The sequence below is a fragment of the Phacochoerus africanus genome, chromosome 15, assembly GCF_016906955.1.
Source record: "Phacochoerus africanus isolate WHEZ1 chromosome 15, ROS_Pafr_v1, whole genome shotgun sequence".
Taxonomy (NCBI): domain Eukaryota; kingdom Metazoa; phylum Chordata; class Mammalia; order Artiodactyla; family Suidae; genus Phacochoerus; species Phacochoerus africanus.
In genome coordinates, this window is record NC_062558.1 from 25,951,966 (window position 1) to 25,979,863 (window position 27,898).

General features: G+C 48.1%; 1 protein-coding gene across 1 annotated transcript in view; it reads left to right on the top strand.

Moving 5' to 3' along the window:
- The window catches only part of TMEM132D (transmembrane protein 132D), a 766,214-nt gene extending 742,839 nt beyond the window's left edge, over positions 1–23,375 (top strand). The window contains 7 exon segments of the mRNA XM_047760874.1: positions 13,328–13,447; positions 13,449–13,534; positions 16,130–16,172; positions 16,174–16,407; positions 19,366–19,557; positions 22,110–22,796; positions 22,798–23,375. Coding sequence (XP_047616830.1) covers positions 13,328–13,447; positions 13,449–13,534; positions 16,130–16,172; positions 16,174–16,407; positions 19,366–19,557; positions 22,110–22,796; positions 22,798–23,289 — 1,854 coding nt within the window. The 3' untranslated portion in view covers positions 23,290–23,375.
- Positions 23,376–27,898: the final 4,523 nt, after the last annotated feature.

Sequence of the window (27,898 nt, forward strand, 5' to 3'; positions counted from 1 at the left end):
AAAACATGCTGTAAATGAGGCTAGTCTTTATTTTACAGAGAGCTGGTGGCTACATTTACCAGCAAACCATTGCCCAGGGAAAGCCACTTCTCAGATGACCATTGCCTTGAGGGGATGTGACTCAGTGTTGACAGATTATTAGTCTTCCAGGGACAGAGGTCTGGCTCTGTCAGTTTTCTGGCTGACATAAATATGTTCAAGACAAACAAACCATGTCTCAATTTCCCCATCTATAAATTGGGGATAGTAATCATTCTTACCTGGAGGCAGAGCTGTCATGAAACCAATGCATCTTAAGCTTGAGGTCCCTTCCCTTCCCCAGACTCCTTTCCAAGACCTAGAACAGACGGTAGAAATGTTGTGTCCTTGATTTGTACTGTTTAGTAATGAAGGCCCCAGATCATCTAGAATTTCTGGCACAAAGGGGGATGTGGTGAAGCAAAGTGCTGAACAGGTAGGGTATGGGAAACTGGGACAAGGATGCTGCACTCCTGAGACACCCCCATGAGGGCCCAGAAAGAGGGCTCCCTTAGGGCAGGCGACACAGCCAAGCCTGGAGCTAGGCTGATGCCCATCCTAGGGCCTGAGAACAGAGAATTGGTTCAAGGTCAGCTTTACATTTTCCAAGTGTATTTTCTTGTTCTGGTTATCTGCACAACAAACCACAGTGCTGTGGGTTGACTGGGCCCAGTGAGGCAGTTTCCATTTGATGACCTCATGTTGTTGCCATCAGGGAGGCGCCTGGAAGGAGTTATCCGAACATTGAACTGTGCTGACATCCAAGATGGTGCACCCATGCACATGGCAACAGATGTAGGTGGTTAGCTCGGAGCCCAGTGTGAGCTGTCGACTGGAGGGTCCACAGGCGACCTTCCCTCTGGCCTGGGCTTCCTAGGACATTGCACTTAAGGGCAAGAGTTCCAAGAATCCCAGGTGGAAGGCTTCTCACAATCTGGTGTCAGACATCACAGGTGACCACTTGCATTGCATTCTCTTGGTCCTTGAGGCCAATCCAGATTCAAGGAGAGGAAGTAAAGCTCCACCTCTTCAATGGGACACGGCAATGCCCCCATGGAGAAAGAACACGTGAGCTGGGAGAGATAGTGGTGGCCACCTTTGAAAATACAGTTTGCCACGTTCTTTCATTTTTTTGAGTCTTAAAGTTCTCAACCCCTGAAAAAGGCAATGTCGTCACACTAGCCTCACAGGACTGCTGGGAAGAGCAAAAGGAGATGGTAGAATCCTCAGGGCAGGCTTCTCCATATGTAAAACCTGCATTAGAGCACGGGGATTATGCACAAGGACACTCATCACTGCATGGTTTTCAAAAGTCAAAGATGGAAACATGTAAATGTCTCTTCATTGACATAGTTCCCTCCTCTGTAAAATGGAGATAGTTCTACCAGGTGGGGCAGAGGGTTTTGTGCTCTTCAAAAAAACCATTTAAGAAATGATTCCCAACAGTCTTAAGTGAGGGTGACTTTGCAGCCCAGGGGATGTTTGACAATGTGTGGAAACAAGTTTTTGTTTTATTATTATTATTATAGCTGATTTACAATGTTCTGTCAATTTCTGATGTACAGCAAAGTGACCCAGTTATACATACATATGTGTGGGTGTGTGTGGGAGTGTGTGTGTATTGGATTGGATGTATAGTTCCCTATTCTATACAGCGGGATCTTATTGCTTATCCACTCCAAATGCATTAGTTTGCATCTACTAACCCCAAACTTCCAGTCCACCCTACTCCCTCACCCTCTCCCTTGACAGCCACAAGTCTGTTCTCCATGTCCATGGGTTTGTTTCCTTCCTGTAGACAGGTTCATTTGTGCCACACATTAGATTCCAGACGTAAGTGATATCATATAGTATTTTTCTTTCTCTTTCTGACATATTTCACTTAGTATGAGAATCTCTAGTTCCATCCATGTTGCTGCAAATGGAATTATTTTGTTCTTTTTATGGCCAAGTAGTATTCCATTGTGTACATGTACCACATCGTCTTAATCCATTCATCTGTTGATGGACATATTTAGGTTGTTTCCATGTATTGGCTATTGTGAATAGTGCTGCAGTGAACATAGGGGGGCATGTATCTTTTTGAATGAAAGTTTTGTCCAGACATATGCCCAGAAGTGGGATTGCTGGATCATATGGTAGTTTTATATTTAGCTTTCTGAGGGACCTCCATACTGTTTTCCATAGTGGTTGTACCAGTTTACATTCCCACCAACAATGTAGAAGGGTACCCTTTTCTCTGGAGACAAGTTTTGTTGTCACAGCTGGAGGGAAGGTTGGCATCTAGTGGGTGGAGACCAGGGATGCTGCTAAACCCCTTACTGTGCCCAGAACAGCTCTTTGCAGCAAAGAAGTATCCGGCCCCAGATAACAATAGTGCTGAGGCTGGCCTGGGGCAGGAGCTGCTTAGATTGGTCGTTATTAAAAGTCTTTTCTGACAGAATGCTGAATGGCAACTCTGATAAGACAACGGTGATCTTGTGACCCAGGCCTTGTGGTGGATAATTTGAAGAACTAAGAGAGAATGTTCATTGAATGTGTTATTCCTTCTGACCAAGGAGAGAATGAAAGTGGGAATAGAGGGTGGTGTAAAAATGTTGTTTTGATTTTAAAATAACGGAGCTTCTTGGGAACTTAAATTTAGGTTTCTGGAGGAGAAAAAAAAAATAAGCTATCTAGTATAGATGATTCTAAAGACACCAGAATAGCCCTGTTCAGTGTCATAAAAAAGAGGCCCATTGTGGTGACATGGAAGGGGTCCCAGCTGCTCCTTATAAAAAAGGTTCTTGAAACCTAGCAAGACTCTGCAGGGCCTTCCTGGGGGCAGACCCCGCAGTATCCCCTGTCTCTTGTTTGTAGAAAAGCTTTAGCCTCCTAGCCCTTCCCTGAGTTCTAAAGAGCAAATTTAATCAGAGACGGAAAAAAAATGTAGAAGCGAAGGAAAACAGTCAAGCAAGACAAAATAATAATGGTTTAGGCATTAAACAAAGCCAAGGACCTTTAATTCCTTCTCAGGGGGCTATAGATAATATCCTGAGCCATGTCCTTACTAAAACCCTCACCAGGTGGAGGAAGTTGACTGCATGCTGACCACCAATTATTGAAATTCCTCAAAAATCACCCTGTTACTTCATCACCAAACAATCCATGAGCTGATCAGGTACCCTGCAAATTTCACCCCCAATATTGCTTTTTAACTCCTTCCCTAGGAGTTCCTTTTGTGGCTCAGCAGGTTAAGAACCTGACTCAGTGTCCCTGAGGATTTGGGTTCAATCACTGGCCTCACTCAGTGGGTTAAGGATCTGCTGTTGTTGCAAATTCTAACGCAGGTCACAGATGTGCCTCAGATCCTGCATAACCGTGACTGTGGTGTAGGCTGGCAGCTGCAGCTCCTATTCGACCCCTAGCCTGGGGACTTCCATATGCTCCAGCTGCAGCCCTGAAAAGGGAAAAATAAAAATAAAATCCCTTTCCTAAAAGCCATCGGAGAGTTCGAGTCTTTTGACACAAGCTGCCTGTTCTCCTTATTTGGTGTCTGCAATAAACTCTGTGCTCTCCTTCACCGCAACCTGGGGTCAGTAGATTGGCTTTTCTTTGCGTTGGGTGATCAGACCCAAGTTCAGTTCAATAACACTCTCTGCTCTGCCTCAAGGAGCATTGGTAGCCGACATCCTCAGCTATTTTTTAGCTCCTTGGGTCCCCTCAGTTTCAAGTTGAGTCACTTCTTGGGGGAGTCCCAGATGCTAAGACAAGGGTATGAGGGTCTGGCCATTTTCACCAAAGCAGGGCTTCTCCACTGGGCATCTGCTCTTGGCTCTGAGCCACTCAATTGAGCTGGGAGAAATGTCGTCGGGTCTGCATCTGATATGAGAGCCTTACTGCCCATCCTTATGCCTCCAAAGATGTCACTGCCTAATTAAACTTCTGTCCTGGCATCTGCTTCTCATGATTACATCATCTCATGTAAGGAGCAGGAGGGCCACCTCCAGAGCCAGCATGGCTTGGATTCAAATCATAGATCTAATACTTTCTAGCTGTGCAAACTTAAACTCATCTCATCTCATTGGGATTAAGTTTTCTTATCTGTACAGTGGGTATCACAATAATTCCTTGCCTTGGGGATGCTGTCGGAATGAAACTAGTCTTTGCATTTGGACCTTTGGAAAGGTTCCAGGTAATAGAAGTCCCCAATTCTGGCTTTAATGGTCACCAATAGATGAAGTTCCTCCCTCCACCCTGGAAGCCAGCTGTCCCCTGTGCTACCTGCTAACCTCCCCTTCATTCAAGCTGGCCATTTCTTCCTCAAGTAGGAAAACAATCTCTAGAGATTGGCTTGAAGGCTCTATCAGTCTGTTAAGGATGCCATAACAAGATAATACAGACCAGGGGGTTTAGACGACAGGAGGTGGTCTCACATCCTAGAGGCTGGAAGTCCAAGATTGAGGGGTCAGCAGGGCAGGTTTCTCCTGAGGCTTCTTTCCTGGGCTTGTAAGTGACCAGCTTCTCGCTGTGTCCTCACATGGTCTTCCGCAGCCCACGAGCACCCAGAAGACTCTCCCTGTGTCCTAATCTCTTTCCACCTGAACGGCCTCCTTTTAATGGAACAGGCTTTGTAAAGACCCCGTGTCCTGATGAAGTCACTTTCTGAGGTCCTGGGGTTTAGGCTTCGTTATATAAATCTAGGGGGACACAGTGCAGCCCGCAAAAGAGTCAACTGATACTCAAGTCAGCTTTTTTTTTTTATTAAAGTAGAGTTGATTTACTATGTTGTGTCAATTTCTTCTGTATTGCAAAGTGACCCAGTCATACATACATATATACATTCCTTTTATCATTATTCTCTTCTTTCATGTTCTATCCCAAGAGATTGGATATAGTTCTCTCTGCTATACAGCAGGACCTCATTGCTTTTTTTTTTTGGCTGTGCCCATGCCATATAGAAGGTCCCAGGCCAGGGGTTGAACCCATGTCACAGCAGTGACAATGCCAGATCCTTAATCAGCTGAGCCACAAAGGAATTCCTCAAGTTAGCTCTTAAGCTCTCTGCACACCTGGCATCTCCATCAACCTCAGTATCAGCCTTAGGACCCCTGTGGCACATCTGTGGCTCCCTGCCTCGGCTCTTCCTCCTCCACTGTGTTATAAAACTTGCTTTTCTCTTGGCATAAAAGTGTCTATTTTATATTAACAGATACCACTGAGGTAGGTAATGTCGTCTCCCAATAAATTAGCCTGGTGCAATGAGCTTTGTAAATTCTCTTCCAATGAATGAACCCAGTGTAATATGTCTGCCATGGCGATAGGACACCGTGCCTCATTTTCTCTTCTGAAACTTGGGGTAATGGCACATTCCTAATAGACTTATTGTGAGGATTAAATGAAATGATAGCTAGCAAAGTGCATGGCATATAGCAAACACTCAATAAATATTAGCTGCTGCTTTTCTCATTACCGCTATTATTAACGGTATCATTTTTGATGAGATAAAGACTCATCTCAAGGAGGTGATACCTAGCTTGAGAATCAGATGCAAATATTCCTGCAAGCTGTCTCCTTTTGCCAAATTTAAAGGGAAGGGGGATGGAATTTTAATATCCTTAGCTCTCACTCTTGGGGGAAAAAAATAGGAAAGAGAAAAGTATCAGAAGAACATAAATTTTACCATGAATGTTGGTGATATTTAAATAAGATTTAAACTCGTACAGCATTTAAACAGAAAAGAAGGAAATGGCATTAAATTCACCTAAGTGCTGCGTTATGCACACTGGAGGCAGACACATTAACTACATCCCCATCATGGAACAGTGCAGCCAGCTGGAAATGGATTACAAAAGGGGTTCAAGGGTTTTCATAGATCCCTCCTTCAAACCTTCAGCACTGTAAAGTGGTAGTTAATAAATTACCAGATGTGTACAGTCAGTTGTATTTTAACAAGAGGGAATGAACAGGTCTTGTCAGCTCACCCAGACAGTCCCATTTCTCTGCTTCCTCTCTTTGAGGGAGTGTGTAATTTTTTTTTTTTGTCTTTTTGCCTTTTCTAGGGCCACCCCCGTGGCATATGGAGGTTCCCAGGCTAGGGTTCTAATCGGAGCTGTAGCCACCGGCCTACGCCAGAGCCACACCAACTCGGGATCCAAGCCTCATCTACACGTTACACCACAGCTCATGGCAACGCCGGATCCTTAACCCCACTGAGCAAGGGCAGGGATCAAACCCGCAACCTCCTGGTTCCTAGTCAGATTCGTTAACCACTGAGTCACAACGGGAACTCCACAAAAAAGCTTTTTCTGTAGAAGATGCCATCGATGGGTTCCAGGGATCAGGAATCTCCAGTGAAGCAGTTCCCACCAGCCAAGGGAAGTTTCCAAAGTTCCCTCCCCCTCCCCCCTCCTCTCCCCCCTCCTTTCTCCTTCTCTTTTCCCTCCACCTCCTCCTTCTCTTCCCCTCCTTCCCCCACTCCTTCCCCTTCTCTTCTCCCTCCTCCCTCTTCCTCCTTTCCCCTCTCCCTTCCCCTCCCTCTCTTCCTCCTCTCTCTCTTCTCCTTCTCCCTCCCCTCTCCTCTCCCCTCCTGCTGCTTCCTCTCCCCTCCTGCTGCTTCCTCTGAACAGACTCCAAAGTATTTGGAAGCAGCAGGAGACCAGGAGCACTCACAAGGCAGTAGCAGCTGCAACTTGCAGCAGCCAGGCTAAGCCACAACCCACAATGCAAGCTCCTGACGTCTCCCAGGCTGGAGTCCCCTCCATTTAAGAATGGTAACACGCAGGTCCCTGGGGGACCAGAGTCTCAAAAGCACCCGATTCAGGAGCATCAGTGCCCCCAGGCAGGTGTCATGCCCCTGACCTCCCCTGCACCTAGGCTCAGTGAAACCCATTACTTATCACCAAAGTCTTTGCCTCAGGAGCCCTCAGTCTTTATGTTCTACTCAAATCCTTCTCCAGCTTCACCCCAACCCTCTTCCAAAGTACAGCCTGCAAGGCAGTGCATCTTTCTTCCTTGACTTTTATTTATTCTGCTTGTATGCAGTTTTAGTCATTTCTAAGGTCATGAGCATGAGGCAGGGAGGTTCCAAGAGCTGGCATTCACAGATGATATGTGTGTGGACGGCTTAGGGCAGAGACCTCTGCCCCCACCCCGCCCATTCCTTTGCAGACCCCACTTACATTCTGGACTCGTTTTGTGTTTGCAAGAATTAGGATCTTCCCATCTTCCTCATTATCTTACCTGTCCTCATATATCTTATTCACCCGGCCCTAGCCTGCTAAATCCATGAATTCGGTACATTCTAATTTTTTAAATTTATTTTATTGAAGTATGAAATAATGTCATTTGCAGCAACATGGATGGACCTAGAGATGACTGAGTGAAGTAAGTCAGACAGAGAAAAATACCATGTGGTGTCGTTTACATGTGAAATCTAAAATACGGCACATATGAACCTATCTACAGAACAGAAACAGACTCACAGGCATAGAGAACAGACTTGTGGTTCTATTTTTATCAATGCAGTAATCAGACTATGTCCGTGCATGTTGGTGCCGTCAGAATAAGCTCCATCAACATGAGGTAATGGATCATCCTACACGTTAGTGACTTTGAACAAGAAAGGTGTATCTGTCACCCATGTCGCCTGTCCTTGAGGCTTTTTTGGGGGGGTTGTGCTTGTCACAGGCACTCAGGAGGCCAGGCTGGCCAGGTAGCCACTGCCTGCCCCATTGCCAGTCCCCATGGTAGGGGAAGAGGGACCTCTGGAAGGTCCCGCATAGGAAATTCAATGTTCCCGCAAGGAGGTGCCATCTCTCGCTCTTGCTCACAGCTCCCTGTCAAGACAGGCAATCCCTGGGAGTTCCCTGGTGGACTAGCAGCTAAAGATCCAGCGTTGTCATGGCTGTGGTGCAGGTTCGATCCCTGGTCTAGGAACTTCTGCATGTCATGGGCACAGCCAAAAAGAAAAAAAAAAGAAAAAGACCAGCAATTCTTGTCCAATGACAGGTGAGCTAGAAGGACAGTCCTACTATGTCACCAGAGAAGAACCAGATGTGGTTGGCGAACAGGGTTGATGCCTCCACTCACAAAGCATGAACGGCAGGACTGGGGCTAGACATTAGCAAATGCCCTTGCTGTTCTTATCACCTGATATAAATACACACACACACACACACACACACACACACACACACACACACCACTCCCACCCCCACCATCATTACCAGTATCACCCCTGCCACTACCACCACCAGCGTCAGCGGCAGCAGCACCATTATCACCACCATCAGCAGCATCAACAGCAGCATCTCCATCTCAGTTCTCTGCCCAATGGACACAGCAGAGCTGTTCCGAGTCCCTGGCGTCAGCTGCCTCCATGTATTTCCGCTAAGATGACACTGCTTAGGTGTCAAGCCCTGCTCTCCCTCTGCTTTCCTTCCTCCCACTTTTCACCAGTGTCTAGCTCCCACTTTTTCTTAGTACCTTGAGGAGAAAAACAGAGTTCCAAAACAGAAAACGAAATGCACGAAGACTTAGTTTTAAACTCAGCACTATGCCTAGCACACCTGGCATCTGCCTCTTTCAGCAGGAGTAAGGGGGGCAAGCCTGCCCACGACAATCACCAGGTGCCTTTTTTAGGAAGCCTTGTTTGGCAAGAGGGTCCAGAAAGCTAAAAATCATGAAACAGCTTCTTTTTCTGAAAGCAAGTCATATCAGTATTTCCCTTTTCATTCCCTCTCTCTCGATTATCTGTGACAATTCAGCCTAATTCAGAACTGAAAGACTTGAAAAGAAAAAGCCAGAGTTCCAATCATGGCTCAGCAGGTTAAGGATCCGGCCTTGTCTCTGTGAGGATGTGGGTTTGATCCCTGGCCTCACTCAGTGGGTTAAGGACCTGGCATTGCCACAAGCTCTGGCGTAGGTCGAAGTTGCAGCTCAGATCTGGCATTGCTGTGGCTGTGGCTAGGCCGGCAGCTATAGCTCTGATTCGACCCCTAGCCCGGAAACGTCCATGTGCCACAGGTGCAGCCCTTAAAAAAAAAAAAGAAAAAGCCTAAGATTCAAGACTCACCAGCCCTGAAGAAAGGACTGGACACAAATTATAATAAAGCCACCCAGGCAGGTTCCATCCTGCTTTGCAGTCAAATTTAAGTATTTCTGCTGCTGACAGACGCTTAGACACCTGCAGCTCATACATGGACCCATGTCCGCATATCCCTCCAAGATGCTGACAATGCACTGGACGCCAACCCTCCTGGCACCCCTCTGGGTGTGCTGCGCCCCTGCTGCCTCACCAGGAAGATATAAGAGGCTGTCATCGATTATCTTTTTTTTTTTTTTCTTTCTAGGGCCTCCCCATGGCACATGGAGGTTCCCAGGCTAGGAGTCAAATCAGAGCTGTAGCTGCTGGCCACAGCCACAGCCACAGCAATGTTAAATCCAAGCCACGTCTGTGACCCACCTATATCCCAGCTCACAGCAATGCCAGATCCTTAACCCACTGCACAAGGTCAGGGATCAAACCCGTGTCCTCACGGATGCTAGTCAGATTCATTTCCGATGGACCATGATAGCAACTCCCTATAATCTTTTTTTTTTTTGGCTGCCCCACAGTGTATAGAAGTTCTCGGGCCAGGGATCAAATCTGAACCTTAGCTGCAAACTACACCACAGTTCAGCAACACTGGATCCGTAAACCCACTGCACCGGGCCAGGCATCCACCCTGCATCCCTGCCACTGCAGAGACACTTTTGACTCCATTGCACCACAACAGGAACTCCCTTTTTTTTTAATGGCCACACCCGTGGCATGTTGAAGTTCCCAGGCCAGGGATTGAATCCAAACCGTAGTGCAGACTATGTGACCTACACCACAGCTGAGACAACACCAGAACCTTAACCCACTACACCTGGCCGGCAATCCCGGCACCTCCACAGCGACCTGAGCCGATGCAGTGAGATGCTTAACCCACTGCACCATAGCGAGAACGCCTCAGCAATTCTTTTTTAAACGTTCGAACAACCTAGTAATTTCTGCCTTGCTTTTTTTCATGCCCCTCTAAGTGCTGGAGGGAGGTTTTGTGTCCTTTAAAAGACAGACTTCGGGAGAGCATTAGGGCAGGAGTGAGGCCCGTGCCAGAGAGGGAGGCAGCTGGGGGCTGATGGGTTGAGTCTGGTCTTGGCTGCTTTGCAGCTGTTTGGCCTTGGGGAAATGTTCTTAATGTATCAGACCCCAGGTTGATCCTCTGTGAAGTGACAGCAATGGCCCCTGCCTCCTGGGTTGTTGTGACCACCAACAGGGGTCACATATGTGACATGCTCAGCTGCTCGGCCGGGCACAAGGTAGATGCTCAATAAACCCAGCAGCTCGCGCCTGCCTACCCCCCACTCTGAGTTCAACCAGCCAGGCCCCAGAACAAGGAGGGCACCCTCACAGCCTCTGTGTCCATCCTCCTCCACCTCTCTGCGCCCCCCTGGTGGCTGCTGGGAGTAAGGACCACAGATGTGGTAGCTTGAAACCACACTTCATTTTCCCACGGTTCCAGAGGCTAGAAGTCCAACATCAGTTTCACAGGGTGGCAGTGCGCCTCACTTCCTCCTGAGGCTCTAGGAGAGAATGCTCCTGCCTCTTCTGGCTCTTAGAGATGCGTGCCCTGGGGTCCTTGTCCCCTCCCTCCATCCTCAAACCCTGGAACGTGTCATCCTGCCTTGGTGACACATAGCCATCCTCTGCCATGGCACTTGAATCTCCCTGTGCTTCTCTCCCATAAGGACATTCGGCTCGCATTCAGGGCCCACCCGAATAATCTAAAATAATCTGTCCACCCCAAGAGTCTTAATCTTACCTTCAAAGTCCTTTGGGGGCCCAAATAAGATAACAGTACCAGTTCCAGGGATTAGGACCTGATCCCTTTAGGGACCATCATTCTTTTGACTACACAACCCCAAGGATTTGCCCCATTCTTTTTTTTTTTCCTTCTTTTTAGGGCTGCACCTGCAGCATATGGAAGTTCCCAGGTAGGGGTTGAATCAGAGCTGCGGCTGCTGTCCTACACCACAGCCACAACAATGCCAGATCTGAGCCACATCTTTGACCTATACCACAGCTCATGGCAACACCAGATCCTTTAACCTATGGAGCAAGGCAGGGATCCAACCCACATCCTTATGGCTCCTAGTCAGGTTCTTAACCCGCTGAGCCACAACAGAAACTCCCTTTGCCCCCATTCTTGTTGAGGATGAGCACGAGCTCTGCTGGAGAGCCAGGAACCAGAGGCAAGGCAACAAGGTCCTTGCTTTGATCTTGGCTCTTCTCAAACGTCAGTAGAGAGGAGCAGTCTCATACACAGGCACTAATTGAGAATGTAGATTCCGGAGCCAGACCCCAGGGCCGAACCATGGCTGGTCCGGCCTGGGCGGGGGCACCATAGACAAGCTCCTGGATGCTCAGTTTCCTCATTTGGAATATGAGGTTAACGGGAATGCTCAATCCTTGGGTTGCTCTGAGGATGGAATGAGCTAACAGGTGCCTGGGTTAATGTGTCTGGATTCTCTGGAAAGCAAAGCCTGATACATGGACTTGAGGGCAGCTGGTGTAACTGGGAAGTGATGCCAGGAAGCAGAGGGAGGGCGTGGGAGGCAGGACAGGATAGCTGAATGGAAGAGAAACCACTGGGAGGTGCTATTGAGCTGGTTGCCATGGCAGCGGGCAGGCGGGGAGAATCCCATGGAGAAGTTCCGAGGAACCATGAGGAACGAAGCTCAGTATCTGCCCACACAGTGGAGATGGGAGGGTGTCAGCACATGGTTCACTGAGGACTTTCTCAGGAGACATCTGTTGGGAGTGAGGGAAGCAGGATGCAGGAAGCGGGGAGAAGATGAGGCAGGACCCTTTCAGATGAAGTTGAAGCTTGGCTGATCCCCGGAGGAGCGCTGGGTGGTGAACTCTACACACAGTTCACCCCTTCTCGAGGCAAACCAGAACTCATCACAGCGCAGAGGGGGAGGGTGGGTGGTACCTAGCACCCAGTAACTGCAGGTACAGCTCCATCACCTAGGGGTGGTCCTCCAGAAGAGGTTACAGTATAAATTGTCAGCAAAGCACCTGCAGTAAGTGGGGATGAGTGCACCCAGCCAGGCAGAGATCCCAAGAGCAGTGGCAGTGGGGGCTCCTCGGCATTTGTTGTTGCCGAGACCAGCTCAGCAGGTGAGGGCTGAAGAATGGATGCTGTGAAACTTAAGAAAAAAGTTAACATAAAACAAGACACAGAGACATTTATCTTAATTAAAGGTGGGAACCGGGGAACTTAAGGTCTCAGGGACCAAGAGCCCCACCTCAAGAAACCACATTGCTTTTATTGTGCTCTTTGGGATTAGGTCAAGTGAGGAGGAAGCTATAGGTGCAGGGTATAGTTTTTTATTATTACTATTATTATTTTAAAAGTCATATAGCCAGTATCTGGTTAAGCTTTTATTCTGACCTTTAGGCATTTAACAGTCATTAGTATTGAGGAAGCTTGGCGTCAGCTATCTGTGCATCTACGCATAGCATCTAGAGAATCATCATTGTGCTTCTGCAATCAGCATGCCTATCTGTGGCAACTCTGCGTGCCTAGGTTTGCGCCTCGTTCTCCTTGCTGATGCATGTTCTGCTAACGACCCCTCATAAACCACTTGGGGCCTCGAGGTTCCTCCTTCTCTTATTTTAACAGGACAGATCATGCTATGCAAAGGGCTTGCCAATCTACTCAGGTCTGGCATGCCTAGACCAGGTCCGGCATGCCTAGACCAATGCATTATGTCCTCATTCAGCTGACCACATGAATAACTTATGCCTTTGGTCTTTGTTCTTAAGCTTCAGTCATTTACCAGCACTGCCACTGTTTTTCAAGCAGGAATATGGGGTAAAGCAAAGCAGAACAAGATGGAGTTTTTAGCATAGAAAATAGAAACAGAGAAGCTAAGAAATATTGTAGAAACATGTCTCCCAAAATGTCATCAGAAAGCAAAAACCAGGAGTTCCCCTTGTGACTCAGTGTGTTAAAAACCAAACTAGTATCCATGAGGATTCGGATTTGATCCTGGCCTTGCTCAGTGAGTTTAGGATCTGGTGTTGCTGTAGCTGTAATGTAGGCTGGTGGCTGCAGCTCCAATTCAACTCCTAGCCTGGGAACTTCATATGCTGCATGTGAGGCCCTAAAAAGAAAAAAAATGTCTACATTAGGACCCCCAAAAAGCCACGACACTTCCCTTTCCTCCTCTGCTTTTCTTTTGGGATATGATAAAAACTCAGGCATCCCCCCACCCCTGTCTCTCTTCCTCTCAGGTTTCTGACAGATGTGACTATGTCTTCGTCAATGGGAAAGAAATGAAAGGCAAGGTGAACGCGATGGTTCACTTCACCTACCAGCACCTAAGCAGTCCTCTGGAGATGACGGTGTGGGTTGCCTCGGCTGCCCCTGCAGATCGAGGTCTCGGACACGGAGCTCAACCAGATCAAGGGCTGGAGGGTCCCCATCATCTCCAACAAGAGGTGGGTTGTGTTGGTCAAGGCTCATAGCAGAAACCCAAGTCAAGCGCGCTTGGGCTAAAGGTGGAAATGCACAGGGTAGCTAACTTCAGGCATGGCTGGTTCCAGGGATTCAGCATCTCTCTTTCCCCCTCTCAGCTCCAGTTTGCATCAGGCGTCTTCTCATGAGGTTCCGGACTTTCTCTCTGTCTTCTCTGTGACTGCAGAAGTTCATCCTCTCTTCCCCAGTAATTCCTGCAAGAGTCCTGGCTTATCCTCATTTGGGTTGTGTGCCTATCCCTGATCTAATCACTGGAGGGGAGGTGGAGGGAGTGGGGAGAGGAGAGAGGAGGGAAAGAGGAGGAAGAGAAGGGGGTAGGGGAGAGGAGGAGGAGGAGGGTGAGGAAGAAGGGAGGCGGACAGAGGGAGGGAGGAAGAAGATGAGGGGGAGGAGGAGGGTGAGAAGGAGGGAGGGAAGGAGGGGGGAGGGGAGGGGAAAGCAGGGCAAGTGGTGGCGGGGGAGGAGATAGAATACACTGATTGGCTGGCTAGGCTTCAGCCACAGTTCCTGGCTGGAGCCAGAAGAGCTAGAGAAAGAGGTCAACCCTGTCTGAACCAGTGGATCAATACCAGGAGAGGGAGATTGATTCTGGAAGGGCACAGAAGTCCACCAGAGAGACATCTGAACAGATGCTGATGATCTGGGCAGTATTTCTGTGCCCCCTGCCCAGGACGCTCAGAGATCGCCTTCCCTTGGGGAGATGAAACCTGAAGCTCTGCACCTGTGTGCCTGGCACATCACTCTGACAGTGTTTGATGGAGTGACAAGTCCCCACCATCCACATCAGGCAAATAAATGGGCATCAGGTACAGAGTTGTAAGAGCTCGGACTCTTTGTCCAGAGACTTCGTCATCTCAGAGAAACCCCTGCTTAAGGAATCGTATCCAAGTCACCCATAAAAAGTCAAAAATGAGCATGGGCAGCATTAGACAAGGAACTAGTCCTGGGGTCTGGGTGCTCGGCAGGTACTAGAGAATTGGTACCCATCTGAAGGATAACTTTTACATTCCTTCCCTTGCAACCCACCTCTTTTAGTTCTTGTGACCCCCTGGGAGAGGGTGTGGCTTCAGGAATGAAGGTTAAGATCCCCTGTCCAGCTGGAAGATGGTTTCAGTGATGACCCTTTTCTGAACCACTGGGGTTTCGGGTGTTGGGTGGGAGAATGGATTTAAGAGGGTAGGCAGTTGCAGGAAAAGACTCAGCCAAGAATTGGCTGCATCTGATCTTGGACATCTAGGTGCTGCTCAGCTGGGCTACGGCAGGGATGTCATGCTGAGAATCTCTGATCACTGGTATGGCCTGAGTACCGACCAGTCCGAAGGGACTGGCTTGGTCAGCAAAGCTCTCAGATGTCCCCAACGATCCCCACCTCCAGATTCACTTTGCAAAATCCCTTCTCTTCTGCATATGAGCTGGACCTAGGAAGTTTCTTCCAGGGAAAGATCATGGAAACAGAGTGAGTTTGACAGGGGAGCAACTGTTCTGATGGAAACAGTGGTGCTGCTGGGAAGGGCCAACAGCACCTAACTCTTCAGATGTGGGGAGAAACTAACATCTGCCTCCTGGTCAAATCATCCTTGCCCTTTCTACACTTACTATTACTTAGAGGCTTACCTTGAGTTAAACACTCGCCTCCTTTGTGCCCTGGTTTATAGGCTCTACTAGTCATCCATAGCCCAATTATATTAATTATCTATTGCTACATAATTTAATGGCTTATCACCAATCAAGGGCTTAAAAGAATAGCAGTGTTATCTCACAGTTTCTCTAGATCTGGAATCCAGGCAAGGATTAGCTGGGCTTCTCACAGGCTGCAATCCAGTTGTCAGCTGGAGCAGGGGTCTTACCTCCAAGCTCAGGTGGGGAAGGATTTGCATCCAAGTTCAAGTGGATGTTATCGGGCCTCAGCTCCTCACGGGCTGTGGAGATTAGCGCCCCACTTCCTAATTGGCTGTTGAGGTGAGGGCCCCAGTTCTCAGTGGCTAGTGAGCTGAGAGCTGCATTTCCTCATTGGCTGTTGAGCTGAGGGCTCCAGTTCCACGTTGGCTGTTGGCCAGAGGCGGCCCTAGTTTCCAGCCATAGGATGTCCCCATGGGGCCACCCACCATGTGGCCGCTGGCTTCATCACTGGCAAGCAAGAGAGAAGAACCAAGAAAAGAGTGCTGACCAAGACAGAAGTCACAGTCTTGAAAACCAAATCTTGAAAGCGGCATCCTGTCACTTTTGCCGTGATCGTTCATTGGAAGAAACTTCTAGGTCCAGCTCACATGCAAAAAGAAGGAATTTTGCAAATTGAATCTGGAGGTGGGATCGTTGGGGACATTTGAGAGCTTTGCTGACCAAGCCAGTCCCTTCGGACTGGTCATTACTCAGCCATACCAGTGGTCAGAGATTCTCAGCATGACCCTGCATGTCTGTCTGAGCCCGCCTGGGCTGTGGACTCTCTGAAGGCGGGGGTCATGCCCACTCACCCTTGCATTGCAAGCCCTCCCATGCTTCACCCTTGACTACTGACCCCTCAAATCAGCATCTGGTAAACTGAACCGACCCTTTGACAGGCCAGCTCGGGACAGTGAGGAAGAGGACGAAGACGAAGAGAGAGAAGGGCCGGGGCTGCACTCTTCAGTACCAGCATGCCATGGTGCGAGTCTTGACTCAGTTTGTGGCCGAGGCGGCTGAGCCTGGGGCACACCTGGCCCACCTGCTGGGCTCGGACTGGCAGGTGGACATCACGGAGCTGGTAAATGACTTCATGCAGGTGGAGGAGCCCCGGATCGCCAAGCTGCAGGGGGGGCAAGTCCTGATTGGCCAGGAGCTTGGGATGACCACCCTTCAGGTAAGGAACCACCCCCACCACGGTGGCAAAGACTTTCTGTATCCTTGCCTCATCTCCACCCAGATGAGAACCAGCTGTTTGTCACCACTTAGAACAATAGCCATTTATAAAAAATTTTTATGAAATCTAGTTGATAGACAATGTTGTGTTAATTTCAGGTGTACAGCAAAGTAATTCAGTTATATAATTAACTGAATATAATATATATAATATTAACTGAATATTATCTATGCAATATATAATTATACATATAATTATATAATTATTTATATAAATATAAGTACTTTTTTCAGATTCTTTCCCTTAGAGGTTACTAAAAAATTCCAAGTTCCTTGTGCTATATAGTAGGACCTTGTGGTTATCTATTTTATACATAGTTGTATGTATATGTTAATCCCAAACTCCTAATTTATCTTCCCCCCTTTCCCCTTTGGTAACTGTAAGTTTGCTCTCTATGTCTGTGAATATATTTCTGTTTGTAAAGAAGTTCATTTTATCATTTGTTAGATTCTCTATATAAATGATATCATATATTTGTCTTTCTCTGACTGACTTACTTCACTTGGTGGGATAATCTCTAGTTCCACCCATGTTGCTGCAAATGGCATTATTTCATTCTTTTTATGGCTGAGTAATATTCCATTGTATATGTGCCACATCTTCTTTATCCACTCCTCTGTTGATGGCCACTTGATTGCTTCCATGTCTTGGTTACTGTGAATAGTGCTGCCATGAACATTGGAGTGCATGGATCTTTTGAGTTATGGGTTTCTCTAGATAGATGCCCAGGGGGGTGGCATAGCTCCCTATTGCATGAAACATGGAAATGGTCCTATTAGGGTATCTGAGACCCTTAGTTTTTCCCTTTTATTCTCACTGAGCCTTCCTGAGTTATAAATTCCCTTGTCTACTTTCTCCTAGGGACTCCGATTTCATACTTAATGCAATTCAAATTGTCCTAACTAGACTTAGAAATTGAAGAGGGTCTTTGGATAGAAATATGGAGCTTTGCTAAAGGAATTGAATGAGTCCAGGGAAAATTAGCGTGACATACGTCTTCACAAATATTGCCCACAACTAGGACAAGAAAGCCATTTTACCCAGAAGGTTAAGGATTCATGGGCAGAGGGTGGGGTGGAAGGAGCCTAAATCAGCCCTCTGTAACTTGGGTGAGGGGCAAGCTAGAGGGAGAGATGATTTCATAGATGTTCTTCCAAAGCAGGATTTCCTCCTCAGGGTCTAAATTACACTTGAATTTCATTCCCCAGAGCATCACAGGCATCCGGAGACAAAGGAGACTTTGGGACACTGGCGTCAGTGGTGGGACTCACTGATGAGTTTATCAGGGGACGCAAGCTGACGTTCCAAAGTGCAGCTGAGTGTCACCTGATATGTGACCTCACCTCACTGCTCCACATTCCCCAGAGTGTGGAGCACTAATTCCTGGTGAAAAGATGCTTTAGGTGTGCATGGGCCAAGCGTCTCTTCTTTTTTTTGTTTTTGTTTGTTTGTTTGTTTCGTTTCGTTTCGTTTTGTGCTTTTTTAGGGCCACACCCTCAGCATATGGAAGCTTTCCAGGCTAGGCCTCAAATCGGAGCTGTGGCTGCCAGCCCGCACCATAGCCACAGCAATGCAAGATCCGAGCTGCATCTGCAACCTACCCTGCAGCTCACAGCAATGCTGGATCCTTAACCCACTGAACAAGGCTAGGAATCGAACCCGAATCCTCATGGATCCTAGTCGGGTTTGTTACTGCTGAGCTATGACAGGAACTCCAAGTGACTCTTCTTTGAGAGCAGCTGGTAATTGAGGATTATGTTATAAGAGAGAAATCTAGAAATAGATAGCTAGCATTCTGAAACCATTTTTCTTTGATGCTATGAGGTTTTTAAAAAGAAATTATTTAAGTAAGATAGTTTGACACAGAAGGCGCACTAAGTAATAGGACAAATGATCCATGCTGTGGAAGAATCATCCAGATGGTGCTCAAATGAAGGAAAATGTGATTTTTTTTTCCCCTCAAGGACTGAGGTGGTGCATGATGGGTAAGGGAGTTTGTTTGCAGGCTGGGGCTGTGGCACCAAGTGCTACCCTATCTATCTACTCCTAACCTCATCTTCCTAAATAGTTAAAAATGCACTAGATTTTCAGAGTTCCCTGGTAGGCCAGTGGGTTATGGATCTAGTATTGTCACTGCTGTGGCTCAGGTTTGATCCCTGGCCCTGGAACTTCTGCATGCAAAAAAAAAAAAAAAGTATTATATTTTCACAAGCAGCTGTATCTTTTAGAAGAAGGCAAGGTGCTCCCATCGTAGCACAGCGGAAACAAATCTGACAGGGAACCACGAGGTTGCAGGTTCGATCCCTGGCACCACTCAGCAGGTTAAGGATCTGGCGTTGCCATGAGCTGTGGTGTGTAGGTCGCAGATGCAGCTCGGATCCTTTGTTGCTGTGGCTGTAGTGATTTGACCCCTAGCTCTGGGAACCTCCATATGCTGTGGGTGCTGCCCCCAAAAGACAAAAAAAAAAAAAAAAAAGGAGTTTCCATCATGGCGCAGTGGAAACAGGTCTGACTGGGAGCTATGGGGTTGTGGGTTTGATACCTGGCCTTTCTTGGTGGGTTGAGGATCTGACGTTGCCGTGAGCTGTGGCGTAGGTCCCTGACATGGCTTGGATCTGGCGTTGCTGTGGCTCTGGGTGGGCTGGCAGCTGTGGCTCTGATTGGACCCCTGGCCTGGGGAACCTCCATATGCCATGGGCGCATCCCTAAAGGGACAAAAGACAATTAAAAAATAAAAGAAGAAGAAGAAGGCATAAGTGGGCAAGACCCATCCTTGCTCTTTCTGGCTTGTCTGTCTGTCTCTGTTCCCTCTTTTTCATGGAGCCATCTTTTATGCCACTGGAGGGATTTCTGGAATAAAAGAGGAGGCTTTTCCTCTCTGTCACTTCTGCCTTTCAGATCCTGTCACCTCTGTCAGATGCCATCTTGGCTGAGAAGACCATCACTGTGCTGGACGAGAAGGTGACAATCACAGACCTCGGGGTCCAACTGGTGACAGGGCTGTCCCTCTCCCTTCAGCTCAGCCCAGGGAGCAACAGAGCCATCTTCGCCACTGCAGTGGCTCAGGAACTTCTGCAAAGGCCCAAACAGGTGGGGGGTGGGGCCCGGGGCACTGTAGGGAAGGGGTCATGTATTAGGAGGGGTCACACAACAGGTGGGTGACATCAGGTGGGTGACAAATTAGGTGAAGGTCACCATCAGGTGGGTCACATCAGGTGAGGTCGCACATTAAGTGAGGTCACACATCAGTAAGGTCACACATGGGGGGCGTCACACACCAGGTGTGACATTTTTCTCTTTATTTGAATCCAGCATGTGCTGAAAGAGTGCGTGTGGAATTGTGTGTATGTTTGTGTTATGTACGTGTGTTGTGTGTACGTGTGTGGTGTGTATATGTACATGTCATTGTGAGTGCTTGTGTGTTGATACAATGGGCACTGTCTGAAGGACACTCTCCAAATGTTCTCTCCTCTCCTCCATCATCAGAAGTGGATAAACATTGTTCCGTAGAAGGAATGTGGAGCTTAACCGCCAAGGATAGGAGGCTCAGGCTCTTCATTCCTACTCCCCCCGAGATGCGACCATCCTTCCATGGGGCTGCAGGAGGGTCTGCAGCCCATGTAGGGAATTTTGAGGCAGCTTCCCTTATAGGTCAGGAGCCCCTCCTGGAAGCTCTCTCCTCGGGCCCATCTGGGCCCCCTCTTGCACCTGCTGAGGCTGCAACTACATTCAAGCCAGAAGACACATGGAGGCTTGCCACTTTCCCAGCCCATACCCAACGCCAGATGCACCCCTGCTAGCTGTCACCTAATCCTTTGCCCCTTTACTATGGTCTTTGATACAAAGGTTTGCATTAGAAAGCATTTGAGGCGTTCCTATTGTGGCTCAGCAGGTTCAGAACCCAACATTGTCTCCATGAGGATGCAGGTTAATCCCGGCCTTGCTTAGTGGGTTAAGGATCTGGTATTGCCACAAGCTGTGGAGTAGGTCACAGATGCAGCTTGGATCTGACATTGCTGTTTGTGACTGTGGTGGAGGCTAGCAGCTGCAATTCTGATTTGGCCCCTGGCCCAGAAACTTTCATAAACCACAGGTGCAGCCAAGAAAAGAAAAGAAGGAAGAAAGCAAGAGAGAGAGTGGGGAAGGAAGGGAGGAAAAAGAAAGGAGAAAAGAAAAGGAAGGAAGGAAAGAAAAGAAAGAAAGGAAGGAAAGAAGGAAGGAAGGAAGGAAAGAAGGAAAGGAAGGAAGGAAGGAAGGAAGAAAGAAAGAAAGAAAGAAAAAAAGAAAGAAAGAAAGAAAGAAAGAAAGAAAGAAAGAAAGAAGAAAGGAAGGAAAAGAAAAGAAAAAAGGAAAGAAAGGAAGAAAGAGGAAGGAATGAAGGAAAAAGAAAAGAGAAAAGGAAGGAAGGAAAGAAAGAGGGAGGAAGGGAGAGAAAAGAAAAGAAAAAAGGAAAGGAAAGAAAAAGGAAGGGAAAAGGAAAGAAAAGAGAAAGAAAAGAAAGAAAGCAACAAAAAGACAAGATATTGAAATGTACACAACCCTGGCCCTGGCCACTCTTTGGTCTCCCAGTTTCCCCAATGTGTTAAAAAGGGGATGGAGAGACAAAGATTTTCCCAGCGATGAGCTTCCTCCCTCTGGCTGGGTGGTTTTATTCCTGGCCTCCAAGCCAAGACCGTGTCTCAAGCCAACACAAACCTGTTCCCAGATGCAGATGTGGCAGGGCCAACACAACCACAGCTGACAGCTCCTCTGGGGCACCCTTGCCTAAACAAGGGACCTTAATCGGTGTTGTGAATAATACAGGGAGCTTGGTATTAAAGCAACTTAAAAATAATGTAATAAATAGCTTTCATTTAGACGTGTAACACTTGTAAATGATCCCACTAACCAGTAAATCTCCTTTGATGTGCAATTTATTACTGTGCAGAAGTAGATCTTGCACCACGGAAAGAACCCATCTTTTTTCAACACCTCAGGAAAGAAAGCAAATGTTATTAAGGGGTTTTTATTCCTGGTCCTGATTTGTCATTGTCATTTTACTGTTGTAGTTGTAGTTTTCTTTGGCTTCTTTACAAGACTTAATTTTTCTTTCGTACCCTTAGCACTTTTTTTTTTTTTTTTTTAGCTAAGCTCCTGGCATGAGGATTTTCCCAGGCCAGGGATAGAACTTGCACCATTGCAATGACCCAAGGCACAGCAGTGACAATGCTGGATGTTAACCTACTGAGCCACCAGGGAACTCCCTTGGTTTTTTTCCCCTTGTTACTTTTTTTTTTTTAATTTTTAAAAAATTTTATGGCCGCACCTGCAGCATATGGAAGTTCCCAGTCCAGGGGCTGAATCTGAGCCACAGCTGCAATTGTGCCACAGCTATGGCAACACCAGATCCTTTAACCCACTGCACCATGCTGGGGATCAAACCCGTGCCTCCGCAGCAACCCAAGTCACTGCAGCTGGATTCTTAACCCACTGCACCACAGGGGGAGCTCCCTCCCTTAGTACTTCTTATCTCTTATTTCTACACTGCTTAAACCATTTTCCTTTGTTCTTGCAGTATTAATTTTGCTGCAGAGTGCTTACTTTACTGAGACTTTGTAACCTTTTAACCCATTTTGATGAACTTACTTCTTTCTCTTCAATAGGAGGCAGCCATCAGTTGCTGGGTCCAGTTCAGTGATGGTTCTGTCACCCCCTTGGATATTTACGATGCAAAAGACTTCTCGCTGATGGCCACATCCCTGGATGAGAAGGTGGTCTCCATCCACCAAGACCCCAAGTTCAAGTGGCCTATCATCACTGCCGAAGCCGAAGGACAGGGAGCTCTGGTCAAGGTCGAAATGGTTATTTGTGAATCATGCCAGAAATCCAAGCGGAAGAGCGTGCTGGCTGTGGGCACCGCCAACATCCACGTTAAATTTGGCCAAAACAACGCCAACCCCAACGCTAGTGACAGCAGACGCTTGGGGGCAGGAGTTCACTCGGATAATAACATCAGCGACAGAAGACCCCCCAAACCCTTGCAAGAGTGGGGGAGTCCCGAGGGCCAGTACTTTGGCAGTTCGTCCATGGGCCTCATGGAAGGAAGGGCCTCCACAACAGAGAAGTCCACCTTCCAGAAGAACCAGGGCCAGGAGAGCCTTTTGGATGATGACAGCCATTTGCAAACCATGCCCTTTGACCTCACCAGCTTCCCAGCCCAGGTGGACCTGACCAGAAGCAACGGGGAAACGGAAGACCCCACGCAGGCATCCAAGGGGCTGAGCGACTTGGAAATCGGGATGTACGCCCTGTTGGGTGTCTTCTGCCTGGCCATTCTGGTCTTCCTAATAAAACTGCGCGACCTTTGCCTTTAAGTACAGGCACAAACAGGTGCCCTTCGAAGAACAGGAAGGTATGAGTCACTCGCACGACTGGGTTGGACTGAGCCACCGGACCGAACTCTTGGAGAATCACATCAACTTCGCCTCCTCCCAAGAGGAGCAGATCACCGCCATCGACAGGGGCATGGATTTTGAAGAAAGTAAGTACCTTCTCAGCACGGGTTCCCAAAAGAGCATCAATGGACAACTGTTCAAAATGTCAGGCTCCACCCTCACGGATGGGAAGGATCAGAAGAGCGAGCCCCCCACGTCCCCTACCTCCAAAAGGAAAAGAGTGAAGTTCACCACTTTCACCACCATCTCCTCGGAGGACGGGTGCTCCACCGTGAACTCTATAGCCACGAGTCGGGAGGATACCATGAACTGGGTCCACCAGGATCTGGACCCTGGGGAGTGTCGAGAGTCATGCAGCTACGTGGAAGGTTTACACGAGGCTGTGTAAGCCGGGGGCGTTCACGCACCTTGGTTCTCACTCACCTTTCGGCCTTTAATTTGGGGACATGTGGCATTCCCCAGTGGGGGAAAGAAAAAGACAGGACAAGGAGCTCCCTGGTGGCTCAGTGGGTTAAGGAGCTGGTGTGGCCACTGCTGCAGCTGAGGGTCGCTGTTGTTGGTGAGGGTTCAATCCCTGGCCTGGGAACTTCCGCATACCATAGGCATGACCAAAAAAAAGGAAAAAAAAAAGGAGAAGATAAGGCTGATACTATCCACAGAGCCCCAGAAAATGACCTTAGCTCCGAGAGGGAGGCCTCAAGTGGGACTCGATCGAGGTCCACATTGCAGGGTACAGTGTCTTGGTCTGTGTTGAGAGGTTTATCATCATGCATGGCAAGATTTTTTTAAAAACTTGAAAGCAAAATGAGTTCTGAATCACCAAGCTTTGGAGAGCTTCCAGAAAGAACAGTCTCTCTCTCCCCCCATCTCTAATCAGTTTGGATATGGTCAAAGCCACGCGGCTGCCAGAGTCAGCGCTGCAGACTGCAGGTGCAAAACCAGACTCAGGTTGTTCAGAAGCAGAGGGATGAGAAGTGGTCCTTGCAACTTGTGCCGTACATCCCGCTGTGAGCATGAGCAGAGGCGGAGTCCAGCGCAGCCCGCAGCTCTCGGGAGGCATGATTTCTGGGTTACCTCTCAAGACTGGGTCCAGGCAAGCCCAGGTTCTTGACAAACCCAGGCAGTTGCCGACAAGGACTGAAAGGGAACCAGCGGGCAGATAAGCCAACATATTTGTAACTAGATTCTAAGGTCAAACACGCGCGCGCACGCACACGCACACACACAGACACACACACAACCCCTCTGAGCCATTCAGAGCATCTCTTTTTGTGTGTAAACGAGGGGTCCTGGGTACAGTGTTTCAAATGAGTTCAAAGAACCAGGCTTGCTTTTTTTTTTTTAAGCAAAATAACAGTGTTCACATTTGTACACATCCCCTGCATCGCCGCCTTTCCAAAAGTCGTTGGTCACTTGTGGGCGGGGCTGGGGGGGCAGTGTCAGCAAGCATTCATTGGGTCTCTTCCACTGTGGCCTCTGTGACAACCACAAGGTGACAGGCTACACTGAGGGCCCAGTGGGTGACCTCCACACATGTCTTTCTTTGAAGAGGCTGGTCTTTGAGGGTCAGCAGCACTCACGGTGAATTCGGCTCCAAGGAACGCCCGTGCTCCTTTGCTCTTCCGGAGAGAGGAGAGGTCTGTTTGGGGGATGGGCCTGTCACAGTCCCATCCAGTCGGCTGCTCAAGGCTAAGGAGACCAGGCTGGGTCTCCAAGCAGAGGGTAGAGGGTGGGACTTGGGGTGTGTGATGAGATGGGCCTGGCGGGGAAGCCTGTCCCTGCTCCGTGTGGGCGGAACTTGAGGCTTCTTTTCCACCTTGGAGAGGTGGAGGGGGCCCAGGGGCTGCCGAACAGGGAGAAGGGTTGGGTTATGCCAGCGTTTGGTCCTCATGTCAGCCCTCAAAGGGTTAATGTTGCTTAAAATCAGAAGGACCCTTGAATATCTCCAAAATCACTCATATGCTGCAAAGCCTTATGAAAACGGAGGTAGGGGAATGCCTGTTGTGGCTCAGCGGGTTGAGATCCCAACATAGTGTCCATGAGGATGCAGGCTTGATCCCTGGCCTCGCTCAGTGGGTTAAGGATCTGGCGTTGCCACAAGCCTCTGTGTAGATCGAAGATGTGGCTGTGATCTGTTGTGGCTGTGGCTGTGGCATAGGTCTGCAGCTGCAGCTCTGATTCAGCCCCTAGCCTGGGAACTTCCATATCCTGCAGGTGCAGCTGTGTTTAAAAAAAAAAAAAATATATATATATATATATATATATATCAGAAGTGGGGAGAAATGAAGGTTCTTACTCCCTTGCCACACTCATTCCAAAGCAGAAAATGATGGTGGGACCATTACCAAGCAGGTCTGGTTTTGAGAATTTCAGTCAAGGGAGAAGTTACCCAGAGGAAGCCATTCTGTTGAAGTGTGTGTGTGTGTGTGTGTGTGTGTGTGTGTGTGTGTGTGTATTTTCCCTCCTATGTATCTTCTCCTATCTCTCTGCTCTTTTGATTTCTTTTCCAATTTCTCTTCCTCTGCGTGTCTGTGTTCTCTGAACCTCTCTGCTTCCTCTGTCTCTCCTCTCTGTGCCTCTCTTTCTGTATATAATTGAATTCTCCTTAGATCAAGGGTGTCAATGCCACCAGTTTACCCTGAATCTCAGCACTCTCTCGTCACCCAAACTACGGTGCTGTAAGTTTGCTCAAAGACTGGGATTCCAGCTACCATAAGCCGCCTGCTTCCATCCCCAAGTTGAGTTACTCTGTCTGGCAGGGTGATTAAGCTGTCACCCCTTTTCAATGATAATCCTTTGCTTTCAGCGCCCGCCCCATTTCATTCACTCTTTCCCACCTGATGTTCCGTTGAATCTCACAGCCGCTGCCCCGTCTCCAGTCCCTCTGCGTGCAGAATGTATTGTAGATTGTAAGAATGTAATATATTTATAAACTTACTGACTGTAAATATAAAGTTTGCCTTCCGGGGCTTTATGGCTGTCCTTTGTCTTTCTAACACACTGACCCCCCCCGACCCCAGGGGAGCTGGCGTCCACAGCAAACGACTCTCCAACTCTCCAAAGCTACGGCTTTGGGTAAATGAAAATGCAGATTTAAGGATCCCAGCACAATCCAATTACATCATGTAATTCGGAGCTCACTGCTCTCTGCATTGAGGCGATGTTGACACATGATGACAGAGTATGTTGTATACTAAGTATCTCTCCTGCAGGACCTGAAAGGATTTGCAAATAAATCACACATGCAATTCTCTGCTAAAAGCCTGCTGACGGATGGCGGTAAGTGAGAAGCATGGCAGGCGAGAGTGAACATTCCAGCCTCCCTTTGGGCTTCAGAGAGGAAAAGAGCTCTGTCATTTCTTTGGCTCTCGTGGCACATTCAGATGTCAACTTCCTGAGGCAGGTATGTGCCCAGGGTGATTCTGGGCTGAGTTTAAGAAAAAAAAAAAAGTTGATTTTTAGATTCCTCTATTAATCAAATCCCCAGATGATTCCACAGAAAAGGAGGTTGCATGAAATCCTCATCTTTGTGCAGAGTATCAAGTGATGGATCATTCGCTTTTTCAACCAGTATTTATTAAACATCTACTGTATGCTAGGAACTATGGAAAACACTGGAGGTGAACATCAGTAAATAGGGCAGACCTGTGCTTACTCTCAAAGAGCTTACCTCCAGTGGAGGGGGAGGGGGGAAGGAGATAAAGAGCAGACAAGATAATTTGCAGATAGTCATAAATTGTATGAAGATGGGTTACAGAACAGACAAAGATGGAGTAAACATTGAACACGTTGGCTGTTTCACCTAGAAACCCTGGATGCTCTTTGGGAATTCCCATCATGGCCCAGTGGTAACAAACCCAACTAGTATCCATGAAGACATGGGTTCGATCCCTGTCCTCGATCAGTGCGTTAAGGATCCAGCATTTCCATGACCTGTGCTGTAGGTCGCAGACGTGGCTTGGGTCCTGTGCTGCTGTGGCTATGGTGTAGGCCAGAAACTGTAGCTCTGTTTCAACCCCTAGCCTGGGAACTTCCATATGCTGAAGGAGTGGCCCTAAAAAGAGGAAAAAAAAAGTTTCAGATGCTCTGGCAAAAAGAGGCTTACAATCCAACTTGGCCCTAATGGGACCCTGTGGGTTGCTGCTGTTGCCTCCAGGCAGGATGGGAGTGCCCCCCCCCATATGGCCCAAGGTCCCTGAGAGCCCCCCCACACCCAGATCATCTCCCCAACCCAGGAGTGCAAATTTCATTTTGCCACTGCCTCACCGTTTTTCTTATAATAGCGAAATATTTCTCCCCAGCCATGTCCCTACCCCAAAGGGCAGAAAACAGAGATGGAGGAAACTGTGTGTTCTCCAGACAAAATTAGGAGAAGTATATTATTGTATGGAAGAGAGAGCCTCTGCATCTCCCAGGAAAATATAAAATGTTGTCTAAAGATCACAACTGATGGCGTTCCCTTCATGGCTCAGCGGTTAACAAACCTGACTAGGATCCATGAGGATGTGGGTTCGATCCCTCACCTCGCTCAGTAGGTTAAGGATCTGGCATTGCCATGAGCTGTGGTGTAGGTTGCAGATGCGGCTCGGATCTGGTGTAGGCCAGCGGCTACAGCTCCAATTAGACCCCTAGCCTGGGAGCCTCCATGTGCCACGGGTGTGGCCCTAAAAAGCAAAAAAAAAAAAAAAAAAATCAGAACCGAAGATGTGTTCATCACGACCCCTAATATGATCTCTGCACCCAGGAGCCAGGAAAGACATATGAAGATCTTAGTAAACTGATATTTCAACAGCGTGTCTTTGGGAATGGGAAAAAAAATAAGTGATGCTGCTTGATTTTCTTAGCCTGGCCTGCTTCCTCATTTTCAGCCCCTGCAGGGCAGGAGGCAGCAAGCTCCAGTCCTGTTGACTAAGACCAGACCCCGCCAGCCCATGGGAACCAGGATCACCAGCGCCCCCCAGTGGAGGCCATGACTTCCTGCGGCTTTCAGTGCCCCG